At 53.8% G+C, this 15,896-nt stretch overlaps 2 protein-coding genes across 5 annotated transcripts in view; one reads left to right on the top strand and one right to left on the bottom strand.

The window, feature by feature from the left end:
* Positions 1 to 1,841, top strand: part of SMARCD3 (SWI/SNF related BAF chromatin remodeling complex subunit D3) — a 31,544-nt gene extending 29,703 nt beyond the window's left edge. For 2 of the 3 annotated variants that reach the window (XM_079711973.1, XM_079711972.1), the window contains exons 9-13: positions 490 to 587; positions 762 to 897; positions 1,189 to 1,311; positions 1,430 to 1,531; positions 1,677 to 1,841. In XM_079711973.1, coding sequence (XP_079568099.1) covers positions 490 to 587; positions 762 to 897; positions 1,189 to 1,311; positions 1,430 to 1,531; positions 1,677 to 1,730 — 513 coding nt within the window. In that variant the 3' untranslated portion in view covers positions 1,731 to 1,841. Of the gene's footprint in view, positions 1 to 489; positions 588 to 761; positions 898 to 1,188; positions 1,312 to 1,429; positions 1,532 to 1,676 lie in introns of those variants that run through there. The other variant, XR_013811094.1, reaches the window with a different exon arrangement.
* A 137-nt stretch (positions 1,842 to 1,978) lies between these two features.
* CHPF2 (chondroitin polymerizing factor 2) lies at positions 1,979 to 6,562 on the bottom strand (the record flags this gene model as incomplete). 2 transcript variants are annotated; one of them, XM_079710968.1, is made up of 4 exons in its annotated part: positions 1,979 to 3,420; positions 4,376 to 4,558; positions 5,269 to 5,833; positions 6,282 to 6,562. In XM_079710968.1, the coding sequence occupies 4 exons, from the start codon at positions 6,560 to 6,562 to the stop codon at positions 2,113 to 2,115; spliced, it is 2,337 nt and encodes a 778-aa protein (XP_079567094.1). In that variant the 3' UTR covers positions 1,979 to 2,112. The 2 variants fall into 2 exon arrangements, with proteins under 2 accessions (XP_079567094.1, XP_079567095.1); XM_079710969.1 differs by lacking the exon at positions 4,376 to 4,558 and having other exon boundaries at positions 6,282 to 6,544.
* Between the last annotated feature and the right edge of the window lie 9,334 nt (positions 6,563 to 15,896).

Here is a 15,896-nt window from a genome sequence, read left to right as displayed (position 1 = left end):
TTGCTGTGGAAGTGATTTGACAAGAGTTCTACCAAACTAGAGATTATTAATAATATTTTTTAATAATAATTTTTAAATAAATACAACAGGTAGACCTGAGTAGTAAAAACAACAGTCGATATTTATTGAGCGCTTACCACGTGCCGAGCACTGTCCCAAGCACTTTACGTGTAACGGACTCATTTAATTCTAACCTCTTGAGATAGATACCATTACCATCCCCTTTCCAGAGATGAAGAAACTGAGGCCGAGCTGTTAAGTAAGTTGCTCAGGGCTGCACAGTGCGCGGTGGAAGCAGGACTCCCACCCGGGCCGGCCGACCCAGGGCCCGTGCTCTCCCCCACGCGCTGCACGCCCCTCCCCGGCAGCGTTCCTCTGCTCGCAGCCCACCTGGCCCCAGCCCCGTGAGCGCTGGCTTCTCGTGGCCTTTTCAGGACGGAAACTGTGCTCTTTCAAGCACAGAAGAGCGATCTCTCTCTCCCACTTCAGATTTTTGATTGTCCCCGGCTGAAGTTTTCTGAGATTCCCCAGCGCCTCACAGCTCTGCTATTGCCCCCCGACCCCATTGTCATCAACCACGTCATCAGGTGAGGCCCCCCCGCTGCTCCTCAGAACAGGGACTCTCCCTGGTGGTGGTCCTGCCCTCCCTGCCCCTCCCTCTGCCTCCCCTCCCACGCCGCCCCTCCCCTCTGCTTCGGGCCCCAGCGCCCTTGGCCTCTGTGGGGGCGGCACGGACGCCAAGGGCTGGACTCCCCTGGCAGCGTGGACCCGTCGGACCAGAAGAAGACGGCGTGCTATGACATTGACGTGGAGGTCGAGGAGCCGCTGAAAGGGCAGATGAGCAGCTTCCTCCTGTCCACGGCCAACCAGCAGGAGATCAGCGCCCTGGACAGTAAGGTGGGGCCGGACCCGGAGCTGGAGGGGGACGGTAACCCAAAGGGACACGAGCACAGACAGAACAGACGAGGACGGGGGCCTATGGAGGGAGGAAGGGGAGGCGGCCCTTCCCTCGCTACCCGGAGCTCCGCCCGTCCCCTTTCCCTGGGACGGCCTCGGCATCAGGACCCGAGGGATTGCCCTTCAAAGGAACAGCAGCAAACCCCTTCCCCGCCCCCGTACCGCCCCCACTTTCCCTTCCTCTCACACATCAGCACGGCCAGGTGAAAGCCTCTGTCTTTCTACCTGTAGATCCACGAGACGATTGAGTCCATAAACCAGCTCAAGATCCAGAGGGACTTCATGCTAAGCTTCTCCAGAGACCCCAAAGGCTACATCCAAGACCTCCTCCGCTCCCAGAGCCGGGACCTCAAGGTGAAGGGGACTCGGGGAGCACTGGATGGAAGACAAGCACATCGGGAAGACAGTAAACGTTGTTCACAGGGGCTGGAGGGGGTCCGGGCTCAGGGCTGACCCCACTGCTCCCTCCCAGGTGATGACAGATGTGGCAGGCAACCCTGAGGAGGAGCGCCGGGCTGAGTTCTACCACCAGCCCTGGTCCCAGGAAGCCGTCAGCCGCTACTTCTATTGCAAGGTGTGAAGGGCCCCGCAGCCGCTCCACCCTCCCCCTCGCCGTGGTCACTGGGGAGCCTTCCCTGCTCCCGGCTGCTCCTCCAGGGCGGGCGGGGGCCTGTCACTCACCAGCAGCACAGTAACCTGCTCCTGCTCTCGCTCTGCAGATCCAGCAGCGCCGGCAGGAGCTGGAGCAGTCCCTGGTTGTACGCAACACCTAGGAGCCCTGCGCGCGAGCACCGCCGGGGCACCGAGCACCGTCGGGGCCTCAGGCCCTGCCCTGCGCCCTACGCCGCCTCACGGGTGAGGCAGGGACTGGATTAAAGGTGTTCACCTGATAACAGCTGTGTGGTCATTGGTAACTGGGGAGGGAGGAGGAAGGGGAGGGCGTGGGTCCCTCTGGGAAACCCCCACCCCCTCCCTCCGAGTCTTCTTACTCCATTTTCCCTAGACCTAAAAACAGTTCGGCAGAAGACACTTTTAATGACATTTTCTTATTCAGAAATACAGCAACAAGCCCTCCATCTGTCCATCCACGTTGCCCGGGCTTGCCGGGGCTAAGGCCGAAGGGCTCTAAGTGGAGGCGCAGGGCCCCGGGCCGCGCTAGGTGCTGTTGGCCTGCTCCTGCTCAAACAGAGCCATGGCGAGCTGCGCACGGCCCCCCAGCCCCTCCAGGTTGCTGAGGCGGCAGCGGTGGTAGAGCTCCTCGCTGAGCCGAGGGCTGCAGTCACGCACGGAGAACTTCTGCACCAGCCCTGGCTCCACGGCCCGGAAAAGGTGGAGCCCTGAGAACCGGAGGAAAACATCCATCACCTCCAGCCCCTCCAGGGCTTCCTCCTCTTCCTGGCCTGCCAGTTCACCGGCCAGCCGGGCTCGGGCCGCCAGGTAGTCGGCGTTGTAGAAGCAGCCCTCTGCGGAAGCCTGTCGGTCAAACCTGCCCCCAACAGGGGCCCCCCGGGCAGGCTCAGCGCCAGGAGGGGACGGGGGGTCGGGGCCGGCCCCCGGGGGCCCTTGGGGAGATCTCTGTGGTGCCAGGGCGGGGCTGAACTCCTGGAAGTGGACCGGGAAGAAGGCCTGCCAGCCGGAGATGGCGTTCATGCGGCAGCGGTTGAGGACTTCGGGCCCGGGCCTGGTCCACACGGTGGTGAGGAAGAAGAGCGTGTCCACGGGGTGCTTCTTGGAGACCACGTCCAGGAGCCGCACCTGGGAAGGGGCCTCCGCGCGCACAGCGAGCCAGGCCAGCCTCGTCCCAGGGTACCGTCGTTCCAACTCAGCCGCTGCAGCCTTCACCCCAAGAAACGGGTCCGGGGCCCCTCGGCCCCCTTCCCGCGGCCCGTAGACCAGCAACAGGGTGAGCAAGGCATGCTCGCGCGGCTCCAGGACACCGGCTGCAAAGGCCTCCAGGAACGCAGGGGCCGCGGCGGCTTCGGCCACCAGCAGCGGCAGCACGAGCTGCACGCGGGTGGCCTCGGTGACGTAGGGCATGGGGAGGATCTCCACCCGGCTCAGGGGCCGCAGCAGGCTGACCCTGTGGGCCAGGGCCCGCCGGTGCCCGCGCTGCGTCACGGCTTCCAGCAGCAGGTCCAGGGTGTACTCCATGCCCCGCGCTGGATCAAAGCGCCGGTAGCCGTTGAGCAGCCGCTGCTTCTGGAAGCGCAGGCGGGGCTGATAGCGCCGATTCAGCTGCTCCAAAGCAGTCTCCACGGCGTCTCCCACATCTGCCCTGCTAGCCCCTTGCAGTGGGCACTTGGGGGCCCCGTCTGCACAGGAGAAGGTGTGCTGCTCTGTGAAGTAGTCCCAGCCCAGCACCTCAAAACGAGAGTGCGGTGTAAAAGGGGCCGGGAGCCCAATGGGCCAGCTCAGGCCTGCCTCCCCCTCAGGGGTCAGCACGGTCAGGTTCCGGATCTGAGCCTGGGTGGGAGGGACGCCCAGTTAGTGCCCTGCTAGGTAGTCAGGACCCCACCCCACTCCGGCGTCCGGGGGCCTGAGGTCTGCCCTGACCCCAGGAGCACTCAGTGAGGCTCATCGCTTACTTCCCTGTACTTTACATTCTTTGATCGGGGAGGTGCAGTGGCATACGGATCACAGCCGCCTTTCACAGCTGCTGTGAGGAGGAGGCAGTGGGAAACGTGCTTCCGTGGAGGTTACAGCACCCTGAAGTCTACAGCTGGGCAGTCTTTCTCTTCCATCCTCAAAGCACTCGCTCTCTCTTCATAGAGAGCCCTTTGTTTTCACCTGTACCCCACCTCAGACAACCCCCGCGGTCAAGCAGAGAGTGCCTCTACCTTCTGCCCTTGGACCTTCTAAGGGCGGTGCTGGAGGTTCAGGGACTTCTAGGTTTTTGCCTCCTTGCTGGAGAGGAATTAAAACTATTCTGTCAGGACTTCCCTGGTGGTTAAGACTCCGAGCTCCCACTGCAGGGGGCACAGGTTTGGTCCCTGCTCGGGGAACTAGGATCCTGCGAGCTGCGCAGGGGGGCCAAAAAATTCAAAAATTAAAAAAACACTATTCTTAGACTCCAATAAAGATGTTAAAAACAAACAAACTTTAATTCACTTAACTTATATAAAACTCAAAAAAAAACCCAACCCCCCCCCCAAAAAACACACAACCACTATTCTATCTAAGCACTCTACCAAGCCCGATCCTCAGAGCTCACCTGCAAACCCTTTCAAGTGCATCCAAGTCATGCCAGCTTTGATTATCTTCTGACTGACCTGGACCCCCCAGAGCCCCTTCTCCCTGGAGTCATTTTAAATCGGGGTATGGTCAGCCTCCTCCTCCCTCGCCCAGCCTCCCCTCCCACGCATCATGAGCCTGGATGCCTGAAGCTCCCTCTGACCCCCAACCCCGGTCCCAGGCTCACCTGCAGCTGTTCTATTTCACTGTACGCTCGTTCCAGCTCCAGGGCACTGAAGCGCTTGTGGAGCCGGTACATGAGGGTTCCCTCGGAGACGGGGTGCACCGCAAAAGCACTCAGGAAAGCCGAGCTCCCCTCCTTCTCAGGGTCCCTATTTTTGGCCAGTTCAAACGAGCGATACTGCTGCCCCTAGAGGACCAATGAGACCAATCAATGCCACACAGGGAGGGCTGCCCGGCCCGACCACCCTCGACCACGCTCAGCATTCACACCTACTACTGCCACAGCCGCAGAAGCAGGGAGGGCACAGGAGCTCATTCTGGTGTCCCCTCAACCTCAGCCTTACTCTCACCAACGGATTTTGGAAAAGAGAGTGCTAGCTAGGCAACTAAGGATGCCCTAGCCCCCGCCCCTGGCAAAGAACCCCACTGTTCCTCAGAAGAATGAAAGCCGGAAGCCAGCAAATACTCCCAATACTCTGGTCTGGGACGAGGGGCCCCTCTGGCATCGTCCCCTCTTCACCAACCAAAAGGGAGGTTCCTGGGCTACCTTACCCCTCCAGGAGAGTGGCCATCTCTAGGACACTCCCAGATCATTGGTGACTGTGCCAGTGTTGGGGACGGGGCGGAAGGCAAGGGGCCAGGTGGGAGGACTGGTAAGGGGCACCTTTCTGGCTTGCTCAGAGGGTCCCTGACAAGACGCCACTTTTGATGGCCCTAGGGATCTAAGACTGTCAGAGGTGAGCAAGGGAGAGCTAGAGGGGTGATTGGGGCTGGAAAAGGCACAACGACAGCCCCAAGGTGCTGCTGGGAAAGTGCCAGCAGCACCTAGCCTCGAGGCCAATCACTCGGTCACTACTAACTTGTCGGGGACCGGGCTTAACTTGAAAGGGCTGTCACCTGGTGCTGTGAGACACAGCCGATGCCCAGAGAGTCAATGAGGCAGCGGCCGAGCCACTCATCGGGACGGGCGCTGAGGATGTCTCCTCGGCAGCCATCCAGATGCGGCCACAGTCGAAGCAGGAGGCTCCGTGACAACAGGTAGCCAAAGCCCCCGTGGCAGTACCGGGCCTGCTCGCCTGCGCCGATGAACTCCTCCGTCCGGCCCAGGTACAGGTCTTGGTTGATACTGAGGTGGCCGGCCAGGGCTGCCAGGCGGGGGGCCTGCACATACGTGTCATCCTGCATGACGAAGAACCAGTCGTAGTCGGCCCCAAAGTGTGTGTGAAGATGGCGCAGGGTCTCGGACATGAGCCAGGCTGGCCGTTCGTCCCCGTGGGATACCACCTGCATCCCTGCCGGAGTCCGGGCCCCTCGCTGCCCAGTGAAGTAGAGTAACCGAGGGAAGTGGTGAGCCACCGTGCGGTTCACAGCCACAGCCAGAGTGGACAGTGTGGCCCGGGAGGTCAGGACAGCCACCAGCAACCGCTCGCGAGAGCCCAGCTCTGTCTGGATGTACCGAGTCCTGTAGGGAGACCAGCAGGCCAAGGGTCAACTCCCTAGTCTTTAGGAACTCAGTGTGTCCAGCACATACGTCCCCCTAGGAATTAGTGAGCTGGAGTTGAGAAAAGACAAGGGACAGACCTCCTCATCCATATTAATGAGCTACTGGAGTGAGCATCCACTGAGTGGCCGACACTGGGACTGATTTGGGGAGAGGTCAACCAAGGCTGGATGAGATGGGTTAGATGCAATTCCTGCCCTGTTGAAGAACATCCAACCCCTAATTTAACACCAATGGGTGAGGCTTTCTCAGACCTGAGGAGGAGGAAGAAATTGGACCAAACCCTGATGGATAACAAGGTAAAGAATTACTTCAAGGAGCCTACAATGATTACCAGTGAAGGCAGAGGCAAGGACTTGGAGCAACCCTAAACTGGGGTCTGGGGACTATGCACACACATAACTCTCACCTGAGCACCTTCTTGTAGGGCTTGTTGGGATCCCTGTAGTAGGGGACAATCCGGGGTTTGAAGTCTTCATCACTTTGGTCAAGCTGAGTTCCTGAGTCTAGATTCTGTGGCCCTCCTGGTTCCCCCACAGCCACTACACAGGGATCTTCTCCCTCACCCTGGATCCAGGAAACCCGCAAGAGGCTCAGGCTGCACCCCAGAGACAGCCCTAGGATGAGGGGCAGTGCTGGTCGCAGCAGAGCCAACACTGAGCTCAGTCGCATGGCGGTGGGCCCTGCCATGTGCGTGCCCCAGAGGGCACAGCCTCAAGGATCGATCAGTGGGTAAATGGGCACCTGGCCGGGAGTAGGTCTGCAGTTTTAACAAGGGAACCTGGGGTCAATGAGGTCAACAAGAGAACAAGGCGTGTTTGCTTCCAGGCCCAGTATCCCCGGGAAATGTCTGCCTGGCCTTCTGTTGTCAAGGTGCTCGCTCTAACCCTCAATCCAAATAGTAAATATTCGAGTCAATTTCACCCACTAATGGTGAGGCTTCCAGTAAAAACGAGAGGAAATAAAACTCAATCCTGTCAAACCTAACCCCCAAAGGACTACATACATCTGTAGACTGGATCTAAGCCAGAGATGGCAGCAACCGATAAAGATGGGCTCGGGGAAAAGCACATGCTCCATCCACACAACAGCCCCCGGCTAGAGGAACCTAACTCCACAGGCCTTTCCCAAAAGGCGCCTGGCGGGGGCACGTCTCACTCAGTTTACTGCAGGGGCTGCTGACTGGCTGCTGAAGGCCAGCACCGGGATGGGGTCAGGGCCTTTCCACTCGACTCCCGAGTGTTAAGGAAACATCTGGCTAGGGTACCCACCCCTCCCAGTAGTCAGGAGTGGTCAGGAGCCACTGGCACCGCGCACAGAAGTTCTGCCCACCTAATGAGGTGGACGGAGGATACGGTGACTCAGCGCGGAGAGCCTCTCAGAGGAGCACAGTGGCTGATGGAGCCACTCTGCAGGGTGTTCTTCTCTGAATCCCCGCTGCTGAGAGGCCGGTGCTGCCCACCATCCTCTGAGAAGGGACGGGAGGCCAATGACAGTAACCCCGGCCGCGTAAGAGCGATTCGGTGTTTGGTTTTACCAGAGCCCCGGGTACCCAAACCGAACCAAACCGAACCGAGAAGAGGTGCAGCTAGCGACAACGCAGGGATCCTGTGAAGGCACACGGATGCTCGGCTGGCTTCCGGTGCGCCCGTTGTCCAGCCCGGCGCCCCTGTCTACCTCTCAGCAATCAAAGAGCAACCCTAGTCCTAGCAAGAAGGCCCAAAGCGAGTGTTAGCCGTTAGTCTCACAACAGAAATAAAACTGGCTGCGTCACGGGGCTGTAGAGGAGGGACAGGGAGACCCCGTTCGTTCTGGCGACGGGAATGGAGGTCGCGGCGGGGAGAGGAGGGCAAAGACTCCGTTCTCAGGACCATCAGCGGGGGCAAAAGCCCTGCCTGCGCCAGTGGGCGAAGGACAACGAGGGACACCCAGAGGCCCCCAGGGGGAGTCCCCTGCAGCCGGGCCAGGGGCGGCGGCGGGCGGATAACGGGCGGCCGGGGTATGGCGGCCGCGGCCAGCCCGGTCCCGGGGAGTGGGGGTGAGGGCGTGGGGCTGGGACGTGCTCCTGTCCTCCGGAGCGGCGCCCCCGACGCCCCTTGCAGGGCTAGGGCGGGGAAGGGGGAACAGACCCCAGGGCCCGAGGCGCCGGCTCCGCCGCTGCAGCCGCTGCCACCTCACAGCCTGCCCCGTTCCTTCCTCTTCCGCTCGCTGTCAGTCCCCGTCTCTATGGTGACCGCATCCGGCCGCTCGCTCCGTCGCCGCCCTCTCTGTGGTCGTCCCGCCCCCTCTTTGCACCGCGTCCCCGCCGTGGGGTGACGTGGTCGTCCCGCCAGCCCCCCGCCCCCCAACAACAGGCGTGCGTTCCGCAGACGCTAATCCGAGTGAACCCAGTACGGACCCAAAGGTGACGCAAGCTTCAACCTCAACTCCCTTCTGCCCTAGAAAAAATTACCCTCCCTCAGTGAACGCGCTTCTGCCTCCTTGACGACTGCTCCCAGTGGGCTTCCCGAACCCCATCACCCACTCAGTTATTTCAGAAATGTTTATTGTTTGCCTACTACGTTCCAGATCATCGTAAAGGAGTGGTAGACGAGGTGGGCATGGTCCCTGCCCTCAGGTAGCTGAGAGTTGCGGGAGACAGGCATTAAAGACACATTGATTAAAAAAAGTATAAATTTAGGTAGAAGTCACAAACTGTCATAAAAACGATTGCAGAAAAGTAGACTCCAGTGGAGAAACAGGACAGGAAGAATTAGACTGAGAATTTGGGAATCCTGAGATCCAAAGTTTCAGTAAATTACCCAGACAAAAAGTGAAGAGGAGTTTTCCAGGCAAAGAGCAGAACGCAGAAGGCCCTGAACAAGGAAGAGATTGGCCCAGAGAACTGGGAAGGCCAAAGCCGCTAAAGCCTGGTGAGTGAGGGGAAAACAGGTCAAGGGAGGCTGGAAGGCAGGCGGGGCCTTCAAACAAGTATGGTGGGTTCCCACCCAGGACGGCACATCCCTAGGGAGCAATTTGGAAGTGCAGTTTTGTTGTCAAATGGTTGAGAGGAGGAACAAGAATACTAGATATCTTATACATTGCAAGGTCGTATCACACTAGAAAGAATTATCTGTCCTACATAGCTTTCTTTGGTTTTTGTTTTTGTTTTTTTTTCCAGCTGCGCCATGGGGCATGCAGGGTCTTAGTTCCCCAACCAGGGATTCAACCTGCGCCCCCTGCAGTGGAAGCCCAGAGTCTTAACCTCTGGACCCTCCAGGGAAGTCCCTGTCCTACGTAGCTTTCAAATATGTCCTACTGAACAATCTTGTTAGTGAAAAAAAAAAAAAAAAAAGGTTCCCATCATCTAATCCTTGAGCCTGTGTTTTATATATAAAAATTGAGTAATTTTGCAGGGTTGTAATATGTGCTGAATTTTCAAGGAATGGAACTATCATGAAAATGGAAAGAACATTGTACTTTCATTTTGTCCAGGAATGTACTTGTTAACATTTTGGAGAACTGTATCATGCACAGCAATGTCATTCACAGTGTTGTGTCTGCGTTTGTACTGTCTCATTCAAGCTGGTACTGCATTAGGTACGAGCGTCTGACTAATGATGTTGTCTAGCATACTGAAATAACAGTATTATTTTATTATAAAGAATTTCCTTTCCTTCTTTCTGTTGTCATTGCACTGTAATTTTTTTTTTTTTTTTTTTTTTTTTTTTTTTTGCGGTACGCGGGCCTCTCACTGCTGTGGCCTCTCCCGCTGTGGAGCACAGGCTCCGGACGCGCAGGCTCGGCGGCCATGGCTCACTGGCCCAGCCGCTCCGCGGCATGTGGGATCCTCCCAGACCAGGGCACGAACCCATGTCCCCTGCATCGGCAGGCGGACTCTCAACCACTGTGCCACCAGGGAAGCCCCCGCACTGTAATTTTTTGAAATTTATGTGTGTAGTTAAGTTATGTGACCTACGAACTTTATTTCAAAACAGGAAGGGAGGTGTTCCTTGAAAAGTTTGTTATTAAAAGGAAACACTGGGGTTGGTAGAGTCAAGAACCCATATAGGAGGCACATGAGATGGAATGCACCAGCACCTTTACCCTTTACTGTGTTTCGGTCTTATCCTCAGACAGACAGCAATTTGATCTCCCCTCAGCAACTGGCACATAATAGGTGGTAAATGAATGGCTTGTTAGAAGACTCTGGGAAGCATAGCAGAAACACTCATCTAGAGGTTGAAAGATACAGGTTCCAGACCAGCATTGTCCAATGGAAATACAATGTGAGGGACTTCCCTGGTGGTCCACTGGCTAAGACTCCGAGCTCCCAATGCAGGGGGCCCGGGTTTGATCCCCGATCAGGGAACTAGATACCGCGTGCCACAACTAAGACCTGATGCAGCCAAATAAATAAATAAATAAAAATATTTTAAAAAGAAAGAAATATAACGTGGGCCGCATATGTAAATTTTAAATATTCTGGTGGCCACAGTTTAAAGTATTTATTTATTTAATTGAAGTATAGTTGTTTTACAATGTTGTGTTAGTTTCAGGTGTACAGCAAAGTGATTCCTTTAGATATAGATATATTCTTTTTCAGATTCTTTCCCACTATAGGTTATTACAAGATAATGAATATAGTTCCCTGTGCTCTACAGTAGGTCCTTGTTGTTTATCTATTTTATATACAGTGGTATGTATCCCAAATTCCTAATTTATCCCTCCCACCCCTTTCCCCTTTGGTAACCATAAATTTGTTTTCTATGTTTGTGAGCCTGTTTCTGTTTTATAAATAAATTCATTTGTATCATTTTGTTATTCCACATATAAGTGATATCATATGATATTTGTCTTTCTCTGTCTGACTTCATTTAGTATGATAATCTCTAGGTGTATCCATGTTGCTGCAAATGGCAATATTTTTTAAAAATTTATTTTATTGGGCTTCCCTGGTGGCGCAGTGGTTGAGAGACCGCCTGCCGATGCAGGGGACATGGGTTCGTGCCCCGGTCCGGGAAGATCCCACATGCCAAGGAGCAGCTGGGCCCGTGAGCCATGGCCGCTGAGCCTGTGCGTCCGGAGCCTGTGCTCCAAAACGGGAGAGGCCACAACAGTGAGAGGCCCGCGTACCGCAAAAAAAAAAAAAAAAATTATTTTATTGAAGTATAGTTGATTTAGTGTTGTGTTAATTTCTGCTGTACAGAAAAGTGATTCAGTTATATATATATACTTTTTCATATTCCTTTTCATTAGGGTTTATCACAGGAGATTGAATATAGTTCCCTGTGCTATACAGTAGGACCTTGTTGTTTTTCCAGTCTATATATACTGGTTCGCATCTGCTAATCCCAAACTCCCAGTCCATGCCTCCCCCACCCACCCTCCCCCTTGGCAACCACAAGTCTGTTTTCTATGTCTGTGAATCTGTTTCTGTTTTATAGATAAGTTCATTTGTGTCATATTTTAGATTCCACATATAAGTGATATCATATGGTATTTGTCTTTCTGACTACTCTTAGTGTGATAATCTCTAGGTCCATCCGTGTTGCTACAAATGGCATTATTTCATTCTCTTTTATGGCTGAGTAGTATTCCATTGTATATATGTACCCCATCTTCTTTATCCTGCAAATGGCAATATTTCATTTTTTTATGGCTTAGTAGTATTCATATATATATATATATATATATATATATATATATACCACATCTTTTTTTTTTTTTTTTTTTTTTTTGCGGTACTCGGGCCTCTCACTGTTGTGGCCTCTCCCGTTGCGGAGCACAGGCTCCGGATGCGCAGGCTCAGCGGCCATGGCTCACGGGCCCAGCCGCTCCGCGGCATGTGGGATCTTCCCGGACCGGGGCACGAACTCGTGTCCCCTGCATCGGCAGGCGGACTCTCAACCACTGCGCCACCAGGGAAGCCCTATACCACATCTTTTTTAATCCATTCATCTGTTGATGGACACTTAGGTTGCTTCCATGTCTTGGCTATTGTAAATAGTGCTGCTATGAACATTGGGGTGCATGTATCTTTTCAAATTAGAGTTGTCATCTTTTCTGGATATGTGCCCAGGATTGGGATTGCTGGATCATATGGTAACTCTATTTTTAGTTTTTTAAGTAACCTCCATACTGTTTTCCATAGTGGCTGCACCAATTTACATTCCTACCAGCAGTGTAGGAGGGTTCCCTTTTCTCCACACCTCTCCAGCATTTCTTATTTGTAGATTTTTTAATGGTGGCCATTCTGACTGGTGTGAAGTGATACCTCATAGTAGTTTTGACTTGCATTTCTCTAATAATTAGCGATGTTAAGCATCTTTTCATGTGACCACAGTTTTTTAAAAAGCAAAATGAAACAGGTGAAATTAATTTTAATAATATATTTTATAGTATTAAATACATCCCAAATGTTAACACTTCAACGTGTAATCAGTATAAAACATTGAGATATTTTACATTCTTTTTCTTTTCCACATGCAATCTTGGAAAGCCAATGCCTATTTCACACAGCGTATCTCAGTTCAGACTAGCCACATTTCATGTGCTCTGTAGCCACGTCTGGCTAGAGGCTACAACATTGAACAGCAAAGTTCTAGACCTTTCTCAGTTACTAAGTTTCTAGGTAATTCTGGATGAGACATTTCCTCCCTTGGGTCTCAGTTTCTTCATATTTTAAATGAAGAGTGTGGACTCTTCATTTCCTGCTTCCAAGCAGTGATCTTCTGTAATTGTTCATATATAGCCAGTCCTTTTCTCCTACCTCTCTCCCTCTTATTTCCCCGTTTCTTCTCCCTTCATGCCCAGGTCTGTTCCCTGCAAGAGACCTAAACCCTGGATGAGCATGGCAGAACTTCTTACTTTTCTAGGCCACTCTTGCTGTGCTGAAGGAGACTTTGCCCAGCAACGGTCAATTCATGGGAAATCATGGATGCGTAGGTGGAGTCAGAGAAGGAACTGGTTAGCCCTTGCCGTCCCAAGTCACTTTACAGAGCTGGAGTCCCAGAACCGGAAGATTTGAGCTTCAAGCCTGGCCATGTTTCCTCTCAGCAGTGTTGTTTTATTAACAGCGCCATGCCTGTATTTCCAATCTGTAAAATGCTATTAATACCCACCTTAGCGTCTGTTGGGGGGATTAAATGTGATGGCATAAATGAAAGATTATAATTAATTTTAGGTCTCTGTAACCTGAAACCTGCCTGTGACCACGCATTTTAATGAGGCTGGGAAAGGCAGGCATGTTGTAGACCTCCCAGGAGGCTAGGTGCTTGGATAAGCAATTTTATGTGATCCACAATAATATATAACTTCCTTGTTTCATAAAGAAGGGCTTTGCAGGCAGTTGACTATTGTCTATATATCTCTTTACCTAAAACAATGCTTTTGCCCCTATGGCACTTATCACCTGAATGTCATGATCTGTGTCATTTGAAAATTTTCCATCTCATCGGCTGAAAAAAAAAAAGCACAACATGAGAGTTGTGAGTTAAGTTTTATTTGGGGCCTAATGAGGACTACAGCCCAGGAGACAGCCTCTCAGATAGCTCTGAGAAACTGCTCTGAAGAGGTGGAGGATGTCAGTATATATATGATTTTACTGAAGGGGGGCTATTTGTAATCAAGCACACATTTTGGCAGGTTACTGCTAGTCACAAGGAGCAGATGCCTCCGTTAATGATTTTAGTGTATTTCTAGATATGAGGAGCTGCAAGAAATTGGGCTCATAAAATCTTCTCCAGAAAATATCTGAAGGCCTGTTCTGCCAGTTTTTCCCAGAGCACGGAGTGCCGCATTCCTGATCTCGGCCCTGAACTCCTTTCAGGGTGTGTGGAAGGTCAGTGACTGCAGTGGCTAGTGACTTCATTATTCTAGAACCAGATGGTGAGCGACAATTTTTTTTGGCATTCTTAATTGTAAGCTCCGTGAGGTCCGGGAATGACTTACCACCACTGAAACTCTAGCATCTAGCTCTGAGTTGGACATAGAGTAGGCACTTAATTCATGGAGGGTATTCTAGGAAAAGGCATGCTCAAAGGCATGAGGTGTAAAATGGCATGGCATATTTCTGAAATGCAAGTAATTAGAGTCTACTGGGGCATCAACTTTGAGGAGGAAAACTAGGTCTATGGCGGGGGGGCGTGGAGCGAGCTTTTTTAAAAAAATATTTATTTATTTATTTATTTAGGGTGCGCAGGGTCTTAGTTGCGCATGCGTGTGGGATCTAGTTCCCCGACCAGAAAGCGAACCTGGGACCCCTGCATTGGGAGCACAGAGTCTTACCCACTGGACCACCAGGGAAGTCCCTGGGCTCACTTTTTTAAAGGGTCAGGGGCGCTACTTTTGGAGGATGTGCTCAGAGGGAGTAACAGCTTCCTTTGCTTCCCTCCAGCCGTGTCACTGCTGGAGGCACTGATGGTCAGAAGCCTGGAGAGGTATTTGAGGCTACACATTTGGTGTTTGCACTGTAGGCTATGAGAAGTCTGTGATGAATTTTAAACAGTGAAAAGTAACGGGCAAGGAAAAGTAACGGGCAAGATCACGTTGGTAAATGACGATAAAGCTAAACTCAGAAAAGAAGTCTTGTTTTTTACTTTAGGGCTCTTCCCATCAAACTTACATGGCTTGGATGGAAACCTAACAATTCTGGAGTGGGTAGGCTGAGCAGCCACGGTTCAGGAACAACGTTCCGCACCTTCTAAAGTTTGGTTAACACTGGACCAGCCTCTAAAACCTCAGTTTCATGGAACGAGGACACCTTTCTTGCATGGAGGAATTCTGTTCTTCGCATCATCTTCGTAGTGATGAGCGTCTTCCCGTCCCTCCCGTCACCAGCCGGCTCACGCTTCCTCCTCCTCCCTCCTCTTCGTTTCCCCATTGTTTCGACCCATTCCTGCCTGATGCCTGCCGGGAAGTGTAGTCGCTCGCCCTGCTGTCTGAGCTGGTTGGGCGGCCTTATAAACCCCGTATCTCCGCATAATTCCTCAGTTATTCCCGAGGTAGGGTAGCCTGGGAGGCCCAGCCGGTTATCTGAGGAGCCAGCTGGGATTTGCAGTTTCCAGTTCCCGCAGCAAGCCGCTGGCAGAGGGCTCTTGGACTCCAATATCCCCAGCCTCGCGCATCCTGATGACGTCGCGCCGGCCCGCGAGGCCCCTGGAATCCGCGGTAGTTCTCGAGGAGGGTCTCAGGCTCGGCAGCCACGGCTGGAGGACGACACTTCCCAGGAGTCTACGCGGCGGCGCGACGAGAGCCGCGCGAGGCCGTGATTGGGTAGTGAGCCGGCCGCACGCGGAGGAGCTCGAGGAGCTGCTCTGTTGCGACAGAGGCCGAGCGGCGAGGCCCAGTGAGTTGGGGGAAGGGGCGCTGGGGGGGAGGGTGCTGGCCGGTGAGGGGGAGGGGGGACGAGAAGAGGGAGGAAGGACCGCGCTGGGATGGAGGCGGCTGCGCGGGAGAAGAAGGGGCCAAGGGAGAGACGGTGACGGGCGGGGGCTGGGGAGGTTCGCGGGTTGGCGAGTGAGGAGACCCCGAGGGGACTCTCGGGGGGGGCACGAGGGCGCCCCGGGAAGAAGCTGGACCCGACGGTCAGCTGGTGTGGAGGGGGACGACGGGGAGGAGGCCGGAGGCAAACAGGAGGAGGAAGCCCGGGAAAGTGAGGCGGCCGGCTGGAGCGTGGAGCGCCAAGTTGTGGGGAAACTGGAGACCGGGACCTGTGCCGAGGGACCGAACCCGGTCCCTAACTGGAGGCCCTGAAAGGAGGAGCATTTCCAGAGTGAGGCAGTCCGTGGGGATTGGTGGACAAAGCCCGAGAGAAGAGCTGTTGAGATTAGAAGAGTGGCCGAGGATCAGAATTGGCTTGAGAGATCCTGACAGAGTTGGGAGCGACTAGTCTGGGACGGAGCTGGGATCAGGGGCTCGCTAGGCAGTTCCTGAGAGGGATGGAGCCAGGCCCAGGCATTCTGCGGAAGTTTAGAACCTGGGGGTGTTTGCCTTCCTTCAGGCTTCCTGAAAGAACAGTAACGTTCCCTTGTGGTTCATCACC

This window comes from Hyperoodon ampullatus (genome assembly GCF_949752795.1).
Source record: "Hyperoodon ampullatus genome assembly, chromosome: 9".
Taxonomy (NCBI): domain Eukaryota; kingdom Metazoa; phylum Chordata; class Mammalia; order Artiodactyla; family Ziphiidae; genus Hyperoodon; species Hyperoodon ampullatus.
This window is presented reverse-complemented; position numbering and strand designations above follow the sequence as displayed.